At 41.3% G+C, this 19,727-nt stretch overlaps 1 protein-coding gene across 2 annotated transcripts in view; it reads left to right on the plus strand.

Annotated features, from left to right (window-relative positions):
• The window catches only part of PLEKHG1 (pleckstrin homology and RhoGEF domain containing G1), a 255,150-nt gene that overhangs the window by 148,610 nt on the left and 86,813 nt on the right, over window positions 1–19,727 (plus strand). For both annotated transcript variants that reach the window (XM_055433820.2, XM_055433816.2), the window contains exon 3: window positions 196–701. In XM_055433820.2, the coding sequence (XP_055289795.2) occupies window positions 294–701 (408 nt within the window). In that variant the 5' untranslated portion in view covers window positions 196–293. The remainder of the gene's footprint in view (window positions 1–195; window positions 702–19,727) is intronic.

The raw sequence follows: 19,727 nt of genomic DNA on the forward strand, positions 1-19,727 counted from the left end.
AAAACTCCGCCTTTGCCATTAAACGTCCCATGGGTATCTTCGCATTTCCGTCTACACCTAGCGTGCTTTTTGCCTTTGGCCGTGTCCCTTAAGCTAGGTTTTAAGCACCTTCAAACCTTGCTGTTTGCTCTAATTTTAACTACTTGCCTATTTTGCTTATCTTGTCCGTTTATTTGTTTTTCTTCACGTGTATAGATGCGCACCAGTTGCATCGTGAAGTGCGGTCAGCTGTAACACTAGCTTCGTATCTCAGAACCGCAGCCAGGCGCTCCTGCTCCGGGGACCTCGGGGCCATGGAGCTCTCCGACAGTGACCGCCCGGTCAGCTTCGGCTCCACGTCGTCCTCGGCCTCCTCCCGGGACAGCCATGGTTCCTTCGGCAGCAGAATGACCTTAGTTTCAAGCAGCCACCTGGGCTTGTTTCCTCAGGATAAGGAAGCAGGGGCCATAAAACTGGAGCTGATGCCAGCCAGGCCGTTTTCCAGCAGCGAGCTGCAGACGGACCGCGCGGCCGGGCAGCAGAGCACAGACGAGGGCGGCGAGAGGCAGCCCCGGGCTCAGCGCAGAGTGGAAGCCAACGGGGCCACCAAAACGGGGGCCGAACCGGCCACCAGCCCCAAGCTGCTCTATGTGGACAGAGTTGTGCAGGAAATTCTGGAGACCGAACGGACTTACGTGCAAGATTTAAAGAGCATCGTAGAGGTAAGATGCACTGGGGGTGGGGGGTGGGGGAGGGTGGTTAAAGTTTGTCCTGCAGGATCAATATCCTCCCGAAATAAAGGGCAAGGAAGGGCTTCTTAGGAAGCCCGGTGTCTCCTAAGAGGCAGAGATGGTGTGAATGTTTAAACAGATCATCACTTAAGAGGAAGCCCTGTTATCACTGGGTTAAGATGCTCAGTGTTTGCGTTCGTGAACTGATTACGTGTTGGGAGTAAGCATGATGATGTCAGTGCCAGCACTGGGGTGTTGTGTTCCTGACTCCTGCCCCAGAGATCTGTGAGTCTCTGGCAGACAGACAGACAGGATGCAAGCTTCCTGACTTGTAGGTGTCAGGGGTGTGTTGATTGAGCCCCTTGGGTCATCTTCAGCTTAATCACAGTTGTCTCCTGGTGTCTGGAGCTTCCAAAGCTGCCAGTGCCTTGTCTCACCTCCAGAGACTGCTTTCATGGGTTTGGGGTGTGGCCTGGGGGTGGGCGGAAGATCCCCAGGTGATTCTTCTGCGCAAACAAGCGTGGGAATTACTGTTTGATGCTGTTTTCTGTGTTGGTTGTTGTTTAGGGGAAGGTGGCGAAAAGGAGAGAAGAACCCTGGACTTGGTCTTAGGTGTTTACCTTTACTTTTATAGTAAACAAATTCGCGTAAATTATTTGACTCTCTGCAAACTGAACTTAGCTGAGGTACCAGATCCAAGCCTCTGGAAATTCAGTTATTAATTTGTTATGATTGTTGTTTCTTTTTTAATTTTTATTTTATGCTGGAGTATAGCAAAGAGTCGGACACGACTGAGCAACTGAACTGAACTGAAATGATAGTTGACTTATCCAGTTGTTAATTTGACTTTGATTATAGCTAGGTTTTTAAGGATAAAATGATAATTATCAGAACAGATCAGATGCTAATTCGTTCGCCATGATTTAAAATATTGTATTTCAAATTGATACATTATGAAGCTATACTCCCTACGCTGCCTGGTACTATCCCAGGTTCTTTCACGTGTTACTGCCCATTTCCTATTTTAGATTTTTAATCTAAAACGTGTTTCAGAATAAACTGGTGGAATATTTGCTGATGAGGCCATTCTCCACCAAACACATACACTCTTAAAGCTTTAGGGGAAAAAAAATTCTAGGACACAATTGTGTTTTCAGTTCCACAAATGATCAAACCAGACAGTCTTCTAAAAATAGTTATGACATAACTTCCCAGTAAAAATAGAAAAAAATCAATTGATGCTCAACCAAAACAATATGTGATACCAAATGTAGAGTAAACCAGGCCAATTGTTTCTTGAATTTCAACAATGATGTCATTTGTACTTGAGAAGAAATACCTGTGAAATTGCCAAAATTTGTGAAACCTCTCAGGAAATTTATGGTTGTCAAAGCTTTCTTTGGCTTTTTTTCCTTTGTTTCTTTTCTTGGAAACTTTACCGCTTCATCGAAACTCGCCATACCGACAGAGAAAGCTTTAGTGTCTGAGCTGGAATTCTATGAACACTTTTTTTTTCTGAGGTCAGTTAACAAACTTCAGGTGAGAAGAAATACAATAAGAGATCTATGAAAGAAAGTAGGCTAAAACAGGATTTTTTGCTTCAATAAAATACCTTAAACTTTTTTATTTTTTAACAACGTTTCAGCAGAAGTTTTATTCTAAACTGTCCAAATATTCTTGCCTGTTTTTTTCCCCCTTATCAATGGATTAGCCATGTTTTGCACTATGGGTTGGTGGACTTTTGCTATAAAGGACTAGATGGTAACTCTTTTCAGCTTTCTGGGCCCTAAACTGTCAATCCTAACTGTTCACTTCTGCCACTATAGCCCAAGAGCTGCCCCAGACTCTGTGTCAGTGAAAGGGTGCGGAAGTTCAAGGAAAACTTTAGGGCCGTTTTTGACCCAAGGACCATGGTTCGCCAAGTGCTGTATTTGCCTGTAAATCTGTGCTTGCATTTCATCAACTGTGAAATGAGACTAAGATACCTGCCTAATAGGGTTGGTGTTATGATAATTAGATAATATATGAAAAGCTCATACAACAGTGCCTGGCACGTGGTAAGCAATTAATAAGTGGAAACACTTATCTCAGGCCTCTTGTGAATTTGCTGGCTGAGACTGAGCACCACTTATAGCTATCTTCTGTCTTATCTGAAGTCTTTTACAAAAATAAACTGATTTAGTAATATACTACAGTAGAAATTTCATTAGGAAAGAGTAATTTTTAAGTGGGTGATTCCAATGTTATTATTTTGAAGGCAATTGGATTATTTATAAAGAACCCAGGGAAAATCTAAGGTGACACATAATTAGGGAGAAGAAAGATGAAGAAGGGTGTTGGGAAGGAGGGTGGTTGTAAGAAAACATCCCAAATAGAGAGGGAAGCACCTGGGCAGGAAGAAGATGCTGCTTTGTTCAGGAAGTCTCTGGAATGCTTTGAGTCACTTCCCCTCCCCACCTAGAAGAGTGCACAATCTCTTCAGATCACAGTTGGTCACTGCAGCCTCTTCTTCACATACTTTTGTATGTGACCACTTCTGTTTCTCAAGATCACAATTTTCACAGAACGGTGAGACTCGTTTTATGTAGTTCTTTCCTTTATGGAGGCTTCCCGGGTGGCGCCAGTGGTAAAACTCCAGCTGCCAATGCAAGAGACTCGAGAGACATGAGTTCAGTCCCTGGGTCAGGAAGATCCCTTGGCGTAGGAAATGGTAACCCACTCCAGTATTCTTACCTGGAAAATTCCATGGACAGAGGAGTCTGGCAGGATACAGTCCATGGGGTCACAAAGAGTCAGACACGGCTGTGCATGCACCCCTCCTTTATGGAGTATAACGAATTATTTTCCACCTTGCAGCAACTTTACCCAATATGGACTGTTATGAGTATTTTAAAACTCAAGATGTCAACTCCTTTAAAAATCTGCTTTCCTTAATCCATTTCCTATCTGTTTTTAAAATTCTGTAGCTGATTTCTTTAGTGTCTTTGATTTTTCAAATGCAGAGTTAAATGGGGAAAAGGCTACTTAGTTAAAACCTATCCTCATGAGTTCTCACCACACAAAGAGTTTGTTAGATGACTTTCTAAGCAAGAATAATTTCTGAAGAAAAACCACCTAACTGTTTCTAGAGATAACTGGGAAGTTGTTTTTCACTTACAGAGTAGCACAGTTTCAAACTGTCTGAGCGAGTGAGTGATAATCTCTCAGTCGTGTCCAGCTCTTTGCAACCCCATGGACTGTAGCCTGCCAGGCTCCCCTCTCCATGAAATTCTCCAGGCAAGAATACTGGAGTGGGTTGCCATTTCCTTCTCCAGGGTTCAGACTGTCTGCACTCCTGTTTCTTGAGTTCCTACTAATGAATGGTCTTCAGTATCATTCTTGGTTGTATTTATTTCCCTTTGTTACAATTTGTCTGTAGTGTATCTTATCCATACATATCCTCGCCACTCAGGTTTATATTTTGTCCTTAGAATTTATAAACAAACATTTTTTGTGAAAGGTCATTGATATATACACTGATTTAAAAGATGTTAACACAATATGCCTTGGTAGCTGAATATGGTACCACATAGTGTATGAGTAGCTTATTTCTGAAGAAGAGATCCTGCTAACACATTATCTGGGCAATAGGATTCTCAGCTGTTTGTGATAATGCAAAGAAGGATGTATGTCTTTCACTACATAAAGACATTGTATTAAAATCTTCCCAAATATATTGTTTTTTTTTTCTTTTCCATGCCATTTAGGAATTAAAAAATGAATTCTGAAAATTTAACTGAGAAATGTCATTGTTCTTATTGCTTCTGGTCTTCATCGCAGGCCCTTTTCTCTGTCCCCTCCATTCCCTCCCCATGGCAACTCCCTCTTCTGCTCCTTTGCCTGACATCCTAGACATTTGCTTTTGTACACTTGACATTTTAGAGAGAGGTGAGGTCTTGACTATCGACCATACTGAGAGAAACAAGAGAGCTGTTATTTCCATTTCTATATATGGCTCCTACTAGCATTCATAAAGTGAGATAATAAGTATGAAAGCTAGTTTTAAAAGTTAAAAGTAAAATCGCCAGTGATACAATTTGTGGAGAGAGAGAAATTCATAGCTGGAAAGTAGGAAATAAGGGTTTCTTTCATGTTTAATAGGATCTTAGATTGACTGACCAGAGATTCTCATGGGTAGAGTGGGTTTCTTTAATCTTTCTAAATGATCTATAAAAGAGCCTTTGACAGCCTCATGAGACTTGGCCCTGGATATAGTTCATGGCCTGTTTTAACCTTTTAGGAAGGGTTTTAAATAGTTCATAACATTATCTAATACTTTGTAATTAGAAATTATATCCCTACTACAAAATAGGATCTTTGAAATATAAGAAATGCTAAATTAAATCATATTTTGGGATGTTGAGGACGTGCATTTAATGAGGGGAAAGTAGGTAACATGTGAGTTTATTTTTTTCTATCATATTCTAGAAAGTTAAAATCCTTTTTCAAGCACCTTTATCCATACAGTGTGCTAAAAAGCTCAGAAGTGATTATTATAGCCTTGCTGCATAAAATTTAAAGAACCAAAGCCTTAAGCAATCCTTGTTAAAAGCATTCAGCATTTTTCAAAAGCTGTAGCTGCACAAACATTAGGCTGTTGATCTCCAACCTCCAGCTCTTATATTTCTTGATCGGCATGAACTCTTTGTTTATCGTGTGATAGTACAGATAGTTGGAGGAGGAAATGGCAACCCACTCCAGTGTTCTTGCCTGGAGAATCCCAGGGACAGAGGAGCCTGGTGGGCTGCCGTCTATGGGGTTGCACAGAGTTGGACACGACTGAAGCGACTTAGCAGCAGCAGTACAATGTTAGGATAAGGTGGACGAGAGAGCGATGCTTTTCACCCACTTAGTGACATGAAACACATTGAACACAACTCTGCCTGTTGTCAGAGCTTAGCGAAGAGGCTGCCCTTAGCACCAGAGGTTTCCACTAGCTGGAAGGCAAACTGTCTTACACTTGGGAAGTGAACCTCCCCCAGATCTGTGCAGGGTGAATGAAGGAACCCAGTGATCAGGCCCAGGAAGTCTGTGCTGTGCCTTAACCATGGACCCTGCCTAGAGACTTAGCTTTTAGGCTGATGAGATGACTAAGACTTGGATAACATGGAATCTGAGTGGGTTTTTGTCCTGAGCCCCCTCTCAAAGACAGCACTATCAAACTTGGAGGTGTTTTCTCTTGAAGCCTGGTTTGATTCAGCTGGAGAGAGAAGATGATTTGGTGTGGAAAGGTCAGTCCATGTGTCTGCTACTCCTCTCCCTTGGCCATGAAAGGATAGCTTTACATGGGTGTTCCCTGGACCAGCCACAGCTGCTTAGGATACTTGACAAGAAGAGAAAAGTTTTGAACCAAGGGAGGAGGTTGATAAGATGTCATTGCTTTTATTGTCTTTTTATTTGCACATGTCCTCACTCAATACGTTCCCTCCAGTTTAAATAACATTTATTAAACTGACACTTTTTATGAGGTTCCTTCAGACTAACATTTCGTGAATACTGAGGGAATTATGTGTTCAATGCTAGAGTGTAGGACTTGGCAGGGATTGTTTTTAATGAGGGCTTGTTACGTGGGTGGATTTAATAAAGTGCTTACACTGTAGTACTTGGCACATTTTAATGCACTTTTTCTTTTACATGGCATTTGAGCACTTTTATTTGAATGTGTCTCTTTATTTTTTCCTTCCAGGGGCTTTTCTCATAATGGGTGAATGAGATCTTTCCTAAAACCATTTGAGGTCTATGGTAATTTTGAAGCAAACCTGTCAAGTAGTTTCGGGTTGATGTATTGGGTTGGCCAAAAAGTTTGTCCAGGTTTTTCTGTAACATAGGAAACCTGAATGAACTTTTTGGCCAAGCCAATAGGAGTTGTTCATCAAATAGCACATCTAACCACTGTATATAAGCCCCCCAGACTTCTCTTTGACTATTCGTTTTGCCTCTGTGTTGCTCTTATGCCCCCTCCTTGCTTGCTCTACCCGACTCTCACCTCTTGCCAGCTTAACAGCGACAGAAACTTAGAGGGTAAGAACATAGTGATTTTGAGTATTCATCTGCTCTACTGGTTTCAGCCTAATATTAGGGGGCGGTAGGGGGAGGGGCCTGGCCTTTTATGTCTTTTGTCCATTCTGTTCATACCTTCTGATTAACTGCTGCTGCTGCTAAATTGCTATAGATGGCAGCCCACCAGGCTCCCCTGTCCCTGGGATTTTCCAGGCAAGAACACTGGAGTGGGTTGCCATTTCCTTCTCCAATGCGTGAATGTGAAAAGTGAAGGTGAAGTCGCTCAGTCGTGTCCGACTCGGTGACCCCATGGACTGCAGCCTACCAGGCTCCTCCATCCATGGGATTTTCCAGGCAACAGTACTGGAGTGGGTCGCCATTGCCTTCTCCGGATTAACTGCTAGTGAATATCAAAACTAGCTCAACATGGGCACCATTTGGTAAAAGCAAAGTGAGTGGAGGTGTGTAGGGTTGCTGTGCAAAGGTTGTTGTTGACTGTTCACAAGAGTTCATGTATACTTAATGAATGGTGTCAATTTATTCCCTCCAAATGGTTCTAGCCAGATTTTGAGTCAAAACCTAGGAAAATTATTCAAAATAATTATATTGGTCAGGTTCTCCTGGGAGCATGGTAGACAGAAATCTTAAACTTGGTGATCACACCCACCACCTCAATGAATCTGAATAGCTGTAAACATACTGTGTGGCTGCTACTACTGAATTTTCTAGATATGTACCTTAATAGCAACAAAAAGACGAAAACATAACATTAACAGCAACTAGTATTTGAGAGCTTACCAGATTTCAGGCACTGAATTAAGCAGTTACAGCCTCACCCACAGCCCTGCTGTGTGGGTACTGTTATAATTTTCTTATTTTTAGCACAAGAATATTGCATGTACAGACAGTAAAGGAACTTCTCCAAGGTTTGCAAATGGTTAGTGGTGAAACAGGAACTGGAATGTTAGGTTTCATGCCAAAGGCCTCACTTACTGCTACATTGTTATTGCAGATCTCCCCTTAGAGTCTAGCAGAGAGCTCAAAGGTTTGGTCTTCTTCCTGAGCTCTCTGGAGCAGGGTGTTGCAGCAGCAGCATGGTAGACATTCTGGACTGGATAGTGCTTGGTTATCAGACTTCAGATGATAGTCGCTCTTGGTTATGGAGGACAGTCCTGTGTATTGGAGGATGTTAGTATCAAACCTGGCCTCCGCTCACTAGATGTCAGTAGAACCACCGCCGACCCCACTCACGACAACCAAAACTGTTTCTAGACATTGCCATATAATCCACAAGGGACAAAATTCCCTTGGCTGAGAAACACTGTTTTAAAAATTTGGTAGGCATAGTGTATAAGTGTAAGTAAAGCCACAGTAACAAATCGGCCCCCCAGTTTAGTGATATAATACAGCAGAAGTTTCTCCTTTTACAGTCCTGTATGTGTGTGTTCAGGTTAGTGGACCCGGTGCTATTCCATGCACCAATTGATAGAAGGCAGGGGAAGGAGAGTTTTTGAGACAAGTGTAGAAATGGCTCACCTCTTCTCTCATTCCACATCAAGCTATAAGTTTGGAGATACAGTCTAACTGTGTGCCCAAAGAAGGAAGGAAACATTTTGTGAACAACTGCCAGTGTCTACCATGTATTATATTGGATTGGCCAAAAAGTTCATTCAAGTTTTTTCATAAGATGTTGTGGAAAAACCCAAATGAACTTTTTGGTCAACCCAATATGTAACTGCAATATTCTCATTATAAAAACCTACACCCTGCATCCCATCACTAAAGGTAAAAATAAAAATAAAAAATACATAAGGAAGAAAGCAGGAAAGATCTTGATGATGCTTACTGCCAAGATTATAGTTAACTCTCTCTACTAAAGAACCCCATAGAATGTTTTAAATGGAATTCTTCATTTAGGACTTCAACAGACTAAGATCTACCTTCCCTTATTCCTCTCTCCCCCGTTACACATTTCCATCACCTCTACCTTCTCTCTCTCCTATTTTTCCTAACTCCCTCCCTTCTTTTGTTTTTGTAGTTTTTCCTATCCATATGACCTGTCAATAGGGCTCTTTGGAATTTTTGAACACAGGTGGTATTATCAATATTTCAGTTTAAGAAGAGGGCTGCTGGGTCTAGCATAGTGCAAAGGCAGAAATCGCGCTTCTTTGCTTGTCTTCTGGAAACATTTTGAGTAGACTAGAATCAATGAGAATAATGGACTAAAGCCAGCAAACCCTGAACAGAATGATCATGCTCAGAAACTGTAAGTTTATTGCCATACTGATAAAGTTTATAAGAAAATGGAATACCCTCCATTTTACTGCCCTGCCTTTCTTTTAAACTAATTTCTGTAGTCACTCTGAGAAGCCAAAATGAGAATTGTGAACACTTAAAGAACAAGTAAACAATGGAAAACCTAATGGTTGAAATTGTTGTAATACATTTCTTCATACATAATAATCTTAGGCCTTGCACACTTGCACACTCTAAATCAAGTGATATCATTATGGATAATTTCCATAAGAGAGTGAAAGTGAAAGTCACTCAGTCGTGTCCGACTCTTTGCGACCCCATGGACTATATAGTCCATGGAATTCTCGGCTGGAATACTGGAATGGTAGCCTTTCCCTTCTCCAGAGGACCTTCCCAACCCAGGGATCAAACCCAGGTCTCCCGCATTGCAGGTGGATTTTTTTACCAGCTGAGCCACAAGGGAAACCTTGTAGAAGTCAACTTTCATCTTTCCAGAGGTGAACATAGAGAAAGTAAATTTGCCATTGATAAATAGTGGTCTGTTTATGTCATTAACCTTTACCTGGAGTACGCTTTGCAGATTACTAAGAACTTTATACAATAGCATAATGAACACCACTTGGTGTAATAGTAATAATTATGGATTTAGTGATGTTCTCATTGTCTACTTGAGAAATACTAAACCTCAGCTAATAGTCACCCTTGAGTGCCTGACATTCCTGACTTATGACTTGCTTCTTTTTTTAGATTTTTTTGTGGCTTGCTTCTTGAAACTTGGGTCTAGAATACTTCAGGTCAGTCTAAGGATTTCCAGGGTATTGGAGGCCCTGAGTCCAGCTTTGTAGGACATTCTTACCAGGTTTCAAGAGTTCGTGATCTCAGAATAGATTAGTTATTTAATAACTTCCATAGCATGTGTCTAAGACCCAAGAAAGAGTACAGTTGCTATAGAGAGAAAGCAATATGAATTTCAAGTGTGTACGATGAATTTTGCTATAATTTGACATATGTGCTTTTAAAAATCACTGAACTTGCAAAACCATATGAGGGGACAGCAGGGGAAAATAGATTCCAAGTGCAACACTCGAAACATGTGACACATCGAAAAAGAAACAAATGGACACAGTTTTATACATGTTAAATGGTTAAGAACTAAATACCTACTATAGTAAATATGATACTTCAACTTAAAAAAAAAACAAACATGAAATTTCTTGTGGGAGCCACCTGGTACCCACAGCTGCCACCCCCTGTAGGAGGAAGAGAACAAAGGGAAGCGGGAGACAGTGAGAAAAAAGAACAGTAAAGAGGAGAAGGAACAGAGAGGGGAAAATATAAACTAGGCTGAGAAGGAGAGAAGAATTAAAGAGAGAAGCTGTGTGCAGGGTTGTAGTCTGAGTTATTATAAAGCAGGGTTGCCTGACACCAATGCAAAATTGACACTCCTGGCGTGGATGGGTATGGCTTTAATAAGGTATGCAGGGACTGAGGTAGCTGGTAGGTGTCTGAGCTGTATGTGTGTGTGTATTTGTATTCCTCTGATGGTTTTTCCTGTGGTCATGTATGGATGTGAGAGTTGGACTGTGAAGAAAGCTGATCGCTGAAGAATTGATGCTTTTGAACTGTGGTGTTGGAGAAGACTCTTGAGAGTCCCTTGGACTGCAAGGAGATCCAACCAGTCCATTCTAAAGGAGATCAGTCCTGGGTGTTCATTGGAAGGACTGATGCTAAAGCTGAAACTCCAATACTTTGGCCACCTCATGCGACGAGTTGACTCACTGGAAAAGAGTCTGATGCTGGGAAAGGTTGGGGGCGGGAGGAGATGGGGACGACAGAGAATGAGATGGCTGGATGGCATCACTGACTCTGTGGACATGAGTTTGAGTGAACTCTGGGAGTTGGTGATGGACAGGGAGGCCTGGTGTGCTGTGATTCATGGGGTCGCGGAGAGTCGGACACGACTGAGCGACTGAACTGAACTGATGCTCTCTGGAAGTGCCTATACTTTTCTGTGTTCACCTGGATTTTTTGTTTGTTTGTTTTATTGTGAATGCAATCCTGCCTAAGCAAAATTCAGAAATTTGAATTAAGTTCAAGTTACTCCCTAGTACATTAATCATGTGGGAACAAATTCATGCTTTCAAAGCAAATGTTAAAGCAGAACTAACTGTACTTACCTCTTGAGTGTTATGACTTGTTACAAATAGGTCTCACCTCTCCCCCGTCCCTTTTGTTCAGACTAGAAGATTAAAGAACACCATACTTGTTGTCAAAACACATGATCTTCCATCCCTAAAGCATTTTTTACTTCCGCCCTATAATAAAAAATGACTGAAAAGAATTTCAAGCTCTCTTAGCAATTTGAGAGTTTATTTCTGAAAACTAACAAGTAGATATATTTTTACCCAAATCTTGGACCAACAAATATGATTATTTGAAAATGCAAATAGTTGTGGATTTTTCAAAACTTTCTGAAAAGATTTTGACAGTTTGGGTCAAATACTCTTACACAAGTGCTAGCCCTTGCTGTCTTGATATTCGATCACTAAGTCGTTTCTGACTCTTTGCAACCCCATGGACTGCAGCACGCCAGGCTTCCCTGTCCTTCACTGGCTCCTAGAGTTTGCTCAAATTCATGTCCATTGAGTCAGTGATGCCGTCCAACCATCTCATCCTGTATCGTCCCCTTCTCCTCCTGCCCTCAATCTTTCCCAGCGTCAGGGTCTTTTCCAGTGTGTCAGCTCTTGGCATCAGTTGCCAAAGTATTGGAGCTTCCACATCAGTCCTTCGAGTGAATGTTCAGGGTTGATTTCCTTGAGGATTGAAACTTCTGTTACACCAAGGAGATTTAAGGGGTAAATGTTTGTATTTATGCCATTAAAATTAGAATATTTTCCAGCTACACATGCAGATTCTGAGTTAGACAATGTATTAAAGGAAAGGATAGACTGACTTACAGACATAACTGAAGACATTCATTTCTTTTGTGAGATCAAGCTCTTAGAGAAATACCTACAACTAAAAAGTCCCTTCCCATTCTTCCAGCTTTTCTTTTAAGGCAACATTTTGATTTCTAATGAAAAGGTGTTTCAAAAACTTCAGTTAACTCAGGTGATTGAGTAGCTATTATTACTCGTCTGCTAAAGAACTGCTAATATATTTCAAAGACTGCCTGTGGGCAAAATTCTATTGAAGATTTGCTAAAACAGGTTGTGTTCATTTGGGGGTAGAATTATGCTGCCTTTTGGGTGTATGCCATCTTGAATATGCAGTTATACTGAGTGGGTAGAAAATTACAGAATTCAGGAAATTGTGTTCTAAACGAACCAACCTTCAGTTGGGAGTAGTTTCCCATGGCTGAAAGTTTCTTCCAAAGAAAAATGTCGCTTGCACCTTGTGAAACTAAACATCAAAGAATCAACCCAGGTCATTTGACAAGCCTGAAGCAAGTTGATGTCAAACAACCCTGCTCTGTAACACCTAGAAAAAGAGGTAGCTTGAGCTGATGCAAGGTTTGCCAGCCTACATAGTTCAGTAGTTAACTGTTTTCTGATCACTTATGTTTTCAGTTTCTCCTCTGAGCACCAAGGCTACTCTGCCACTTAAATCTGATAGCATTGTTCTCTACAGCAGTTCACATGGAATGTTTTATATCTTTTTAAACCTGGTGAAATACACATGACATGTGTTAATTTTAACCATTTTAAGTATACAATTCAGTGGCGTTAGGTACACTGACATTGTCGTACACTAAACTACATAACTATTACCACTATCCATCTTGAGAATGTCCAACTCTTTGAGACCCCATGGACTGTAGCCTGTCTGTGGGATTTCCCAGGCAAGAATACTGGAGTGGGTTGCCATTTCCTCCTCCAGGGGATCTTCCCTACCGAGTTATCAAAGCTGGGTCTCTTCCATTGCAGGCAGATTCTTTACTGCTGAGCCACCAGGGAAGCCCAAGATATACATGACATGTATTATTTTAGCCATTTTAAGTGAATGATTCAATGACATCAAGCACACTGACACTGTTGTACATTGAACTGTATAACCCCCACCACCATCCATCTTGAGAACTTTTCTACTACCCCAAATTGAAACAGTGCGCCCATGAAGCAATAACTTTTCATACCCTCTTCCCTCAATCAATTCTTTTTTGTTTTTAAAAATTATAGAATACACATAACATAAAATGTACTGTCTTAACCATTTTTGTTACTACACTGTAGTAACATTAGGTACATTCACAGCATTGGGCAAACAGTCTCTAGAATTCTTTTCATCTTGTGAAACTGAAACTCTGTCCCTGTTAAACAGTAACTCCCCCTTCTCCCCTTCCTTCAGCTGCTGATAACCACCATTCTACTCTCTGCTTCTGTAAATTTGACTCTATACTTCACATGAGTGGAATCATACAGTACTTGTCTTTTTGTGACTGCTTTTCTCACTGAGCACAGTGTCTTCAGGGTTCATCCTTCTCATAGCACATGTCAGAATTTTCTTCCTTCTTAAGATTTAATAACATTCCATTGTATGTCTATATAACATTTTGTTTCTCCATTCATCTATTGGTGAATACTTAGGTTGCTCCAAATAGCACAGAATTTTTGATTAAGTAGAAATCACACAGAGTTTTGAACTGGAAAATAACTCAAAAGTCTTAACTGGCTGTGGATTCTGAAAGGGTGAAGTGTTTTGGTTAGTTTTCTACTTCTAGCAGTCAGCATTGCCTTTGACACTTAAGAGGCCATTAGTAAGTATTTGCTGAATGAATTACCAAGTTCTACACAATTGTTCTTATTGGTGAGGAAATGGAGATGCAGAGAACCAAGTGATTTCTCCAACTGAATCCAAATCTTAGTTCTGGCACCTGCTACCTTTGATCTTGAACAGTTATTTAATTTCTGTAACCTTCAGTTTCTTCTTAAAATGAGAGAGCTATTGTGTACCTCATAGAATGTTCTGAGGACAAAAGGATGTGTTGCCTATAAAAATAAGAAAAGAAAGTTGCTCAGTCATGTCCAACTCTTTGCAACCAGTCCATGGAATCTCCAGGTCAGAATACTGAAGTGGGTAGACTTTCACTACTCCAGGGGATCTTCCCAACCCAGGGACCAAACCCAGGTTTCCCACATTGCAGGCGGATTTTTTTTTTACCAGCTGAACCACAAGGGAAGCCCAAGAATACTGGAGTGGGTAACCTATCTCTTCTCCAGCAGATCTTCCCAACTCAGGGATCAAACCGGTATCTCCTGCACTGCAGGGGGATTCTTTACCAGGTGAGCTATCAGGGAAGCCCAAAGTGCTTTCCTGGGTTTGATGCCTGTAAAGTGCTTTCCATAGACCTGGCATAGCATAAACTCTCAATAGATGCAAGCTGGTCAAGCCCCAGACCCTGCAGCTAAGTATTGGCAGTGCCAAGACTGTATCTATTACATTTAGAAACAATTTCAAAAACACAGGCATTTATTGGGTGCCCCTTACTGTGCCAAATAAGAATTCTCATACACACTTGTTAATGAAAATCCCGAAGACACATTACTTTCACTACTCGGTTTTCTACATGTCAGTCACTGATGAGGATGAAATTGACATGGACACATGTGAAGGGCAGAGCTTGTCTTTCCTGCATCCAGCCACCGCATAGTGTAGATAAAACCAGGGCAGTGGTTCAGAGGGGAAATGGGAACAATTAAGATCACTTCCTGAGCAATTGTTTGGGACATGTCTAAAGCAAACTGGAATTATCCTTTTTTCCTCTAGCACAGATACAGGTCGCTTATTGAGGATGAGAAATTGTCTCCTGTAAAACCAGAGAGTCAGGGCTAGTCCACTTATGATAAGTAAAAGACCAGCTGATGCTCTTGGACCCCTTCTTGTCAACTCCTGTTCTGAAGTTGGAACTGGCTCTGACGTTCCAAGTCCTAGTTGGAAAGAAAGAAGGTAAAGAAAGTTACTGATAGATTGTGTAAATTTACTTAATATTCAAAATTACCTGGAATGTTTTAGGTACTAGTTTTGGCAAGAAAATTCACTGGAATAGAATCCCCACTTCAAAGACAGGGCAGAGTGAAACATCACAAAGATGCTTTATGAGAAACACACAATTAACTGGTCATCAGTGAGGTTTATACCAAGGATAGCAACTCCCATAAACAGGTTCAAAGGGGCAGATGATGATAATGTAATAACTTGAGCAATTAAAAGCTATCGCCTAAGAAATCTGGTTAGGAAGAGCAACTTAAAAGTAGGATTTTTTCAAAAGAGGTGATGTATTTATACATATAACTGCTTCATTTTGCTGTGCAGCAGAAACTAACACAACACTGTAAAGCAACTATACTCCAATAAAAAAAATTTTTTTTAATAAAGGAAAGAAAAAAAAAAAGTAGTATTTTTCTAGGGACTTCCCTAGCGGTCCAGTGGTTAAAACTCTGTGCTTCCAATTCAGGGAGCATAGGTTCAGTCCCTGATTGGGGAACTAAGATCCCACATGCCATGCAGCATGGCCAAAAGATTTTTTTAAAAGAGAGGGTTCCCCCTGGATTAATGAAATCTGTCTGAAACTCTGAAGGTGACATCACTTTTTCTTCAAGCTCTGTATATCCGAATAAGCAATCAACATGGGCCCACTGTCTGAAAGGCATTTTTTCCTTTCAGAGAATAATAGACATTGAAAGGCAACACAAATTACCCCACCCACCCCATCCCCTGTGATGAAATAATGAAAATGAAGAAAATCTAAATTCTGCTAGAACTGAATCTAAATCCTGACTCTGCCATCTCCCTTTGTGATCTTGGATAAGTTACTAAACTTTTCTAAGTTTCAGGTTTTCACCTTAAAATGGGAATAATATGATTGTCACAAAATAAGACTATCCATGCAAAATGCTAGCACAGTGATAAGCATATAGTAAGTTCTCAAATGAGAATAATGATGATTATTGTTAATATACGTAGTATTATTTGGAAAGGCCAGTAATTTCTGGTACATTAAAAGTATCATGGTGTTGTTCTTGCTAATCTATGCTGAAACTGAAGGTCCAATATTTTGGCCACCTGATGTGAAGAACCAACTCATTGGAAAAGACCCTGATTCTAGGAAAGATTGAAGGCAAAAGGAGAAGCGGGCAGCACAGGATGAGATGGTTAGATAGCATCCAGACTCAATGGACATGAATTTGAGCAAGCTCTAGGCTTTATTGACTATGTCAAAGCCTTTGACTGTGTGGGTCACAATAAACTGGAAAATTCTGAAAGAGATGGGAATACCAGAACACCTGACCTGCCTCTTGAGAAACCTATATGCAGGTCAGGAAGCAACAGTTAGAACTGGACATGGAACAGCAGACTATTCCAAATAGGAAAAGGAGTATGTCAAGGCTGTATATTGTCATCCTGCTTATTTAACTTATAAGCAGAGTACATCTGGAGAAGGCAATGGCAAGCCACTCCAGTACTCTTGCCTAGAAAATCCCATGGACGGAGGAGCCTGGTAGGCTGCAGTCCATGGGGTCGCTCCGAGTCAGACATGACTGAGCGACTTCACTTTCACTTTTCACTTTCACACATTGGAGGAGGAAATGGCAACCCACTCCAGTGTTCTTGCCTGGAGAATCCCAGGGACGGGGAAGCCTGGTGGGCTGCCGTCTGTGGGGTCACACAGAGTCGGACACGACTGAAGTGACTCAGCAGCAGCAGCAGCAGAGTACATTATGAGGAGCGCTGGGCTGGAAGAAGCACAAGCTGGAATCAAGATTGCTGGGAGAAATATCAATAACCTCATATGCAGATGACACCACCCTTATGGCAGAAAGTAAAGAGGAACTAAAGAGCCTCTTGATGAAAGTGAAAGAGGAGAGTGAAAAAGTTGGCTTAAAGCTCAACATTCAGAAAACTAAGATCACGACATCTGGTCCCATCACTTCATGGGAAATAGATGGGGAAACAGTGGAAACAGTGTCAGACTTTATTTTTTGGGGCTCCAAAATCACTGCAGATGCTGATTGCAGCCAGGAAATTAAAAGACGCTTACTCCTTGGAAGGAAAGTTATGACCAAAAAAGCAGAGACATTACTTTGCCAACAAAGGTCCATCTAGTCAAGGCAATGGTTTTTCCCGTGGTCATGTATGGATGTGAGAGTTGGACTGTGAAGAAAGCTGATCGCCAAAGAATTGATGCTTTTGAACTGTGGTGCTGGAGAAGACTCTTGAGAGTCCCTTGGACTGCAAGGAGATCCAACCAGTCCATCCTAAAGGAGATCAGTCCTGGGTGTTCATTGGAAGGACTGATGCTAAAGCTGAAACTGCAGTACTTTGGCCACCTCATGCAACGAGTTGACTCACTGGAAAAGACTCTGATGCTGGGAGGGATTGAGGGCAGGAGGAGAAGGGAACGACAGAGGATGAGATGGCTGGATGGCATCACCGATTCGATGGACATGAGGGTGAGTGAACTCCGGGAGTTGGTGATGGACAGGGAGGCCTGGCGTGCTGTGATTCATGGGGTTGCAAAGAGTCGGACACGACTGAGCAGCACTGAACTGAGGAGCTTGTGAAGGACAGAGGAGCTTGGCGGGCTACAGACCATGGGTGGCAGAGTCAGACACAACTTAGCAACTAAACAACAACAAAAGCTTTGTTAAGGTATTTCAGAAAATTATTTAAATTTTGCAATTTAAAAAGGGTGTATCTTGCAATTTTTAGTTTATCTGATATGCTTCCATGTAGTTGGACTTCACAGGCCTGCTAGAGCTGCAATGGCAGAATGAAATTATTTTCAGAATTTTGGTTTGAGGGAAGTTAAACTGAGATTGATTGAATGGACAGAGCACTGGTCTCAGCTCAGTCTCATGCTAATAGTCAGCCATGTGCCCATGGACAGCCAACCGGGCTGACCTCCGCTTCATCCTCAGTAAATGACTCTAATTCAACAAGCCAAAAATCTAAAGATGACTAGAGGTCTCATCTTCTCCAGCCTCAGCTCTCAAAAATGTAACTAGGAAATAAGTGAGTCCTTTGAGCGGCCAAAATAGATATTTCAAATGCCAAACAGTAAATCCTGTGTCTTGACCCAAAGAGAGGCCCCTCTCACTGTGAGCCTATTTACTCTACGTTTAAAATAAGCTTAATGAGAGCATTTCCTGGCAGTCCAGTGGTTAGGACTCCAAGCTTTCACTGCTGAGGGCCCAGTGCCTGGTTGGGGAACTAAGATCCCACAAGCCTTGCAGTCCAGCCAATAAATTAATTAAATAAGCTTAATTATTTGGTTTCCTAACCCACAGCAAGAGGATGGAGGGGGCAGAAGGAGTGGATGTGGTGGCGCTGAGGAGCCAGAGGAAGAGCTCCTTAAAGTAGGTGAATTAACATAGGACCATTTAGAGTGGTGCAAACCCACCTTATCCCCCTGGTGAATTTCACTTGTGAATTATGCCCCAGAGCATAACCGGAGTCCTCACTGATGAACCTGAGTAGCAAGAACTTTTTTACTATGTTTGTTATAGCATCTAAAATATATTTCCTGATTCCTGTTCTTCATAAATAAAGTGGTCTTTTAATTATGATAATTGACCTTTATTGAAATATAATTGGTTTACAGTATTGTTTCAGGTATACAGCAAAGTGATTTAGATGTATACATATTTTTTCAGATTCTTTTTCATTATAAAATATTGACTGTAGTCTCCTGTGCTGTACATCAGACTGTATTGTTTAGCTATTTTGTATATAGTAGTATGTATTATGTTAATCCCAAACTCCTCATTTATCCCTCCCTGACAACTCGCCCCAACCCTGCTTTCTCCTTTAGTAACCATAAATTTGTTTTCCATGTCTGTGAGTCTGTTTCTGTTTTGACTTAAATGTTTTTCACTGTTGTTAATTGTACATAACATAAAGTTTACCATGTGTAAGTGTGCAGTTCAGCAGCAGTAAGCACATACACAATATTGTACAACCATCACCACTATCCGTTTCGTCCCAAAAGGAAGCTCTGTGCCCATGAAACAGTAACTCGCCATGCCCCTTTCCCCGGCCCGTGGCAGCCTCCAGTCTACTTTCTGCCTGTGAGTTTGCTAGAATCAAGCAATAGTTGTCCTTCTGTGTCTGGGTTCTTTCACTTAGCGTAATGTTTCCAAGATTCATCCATGTTATAGCATGTGTCAGAATTTCATTAATTAACTTTTAATTCTAGAGGAAATTTTCTATAACTGATCCCTTAACAAAAGTGAGATGACCCTTTATAAAAAGTGAGTCTTGTCCTTACTGTGTAAGGAGGACCTGATGAGAAATTACAAGCATCTATCCACCCCAAAGCAAAATGGAGTACTTGTCCTCAATGTGAGGACTTTTGTTTCGTTAAACTACTATGAAAGAATTCGTAGTGATTTCTGTGCTTAAATCACGGACACACACATACACACACAACGCAAAGTAGGCCACGTAAAAACTGGAGCGAAGCCACAGTCTGTCTTTGGTTTCAAATGGCTGAGGCAAAATTATTCGTGTTTTCTCAGAATGCTGCTTGAGGACATTGGGGGTGGCGGGGGGGGGGGTGTGGTGTGTGTGTGTGTGTGTGTGGCAGAGTGAGCCATTCTTTTAAAAAAACACTTTAAGATATTTTCTTCTGAAACAAACCTTTTTTTTCTCTTTGGACCAAGGAGAACTGCTACAAGTGTTCCCTCAGTTTTATAATGGGGCTTAAAGTTAAGCTGTTAACCT

The sequence above is a fragment of the Moschus berezovskii genome, chromosome 10, assembly GCF_049115385.1.
Source record: "Moschus berezovskii isolate FMDL1 chromosome 10, NW_MosBer_1.0, whole genome shotgun sequence".
NCBI classification, from domain to species: Eukaryota; Metazoa; Chordata; class Mammalia; order Artiodactyla; family Moschidae; genus Moschus; species Moschus berezovskii.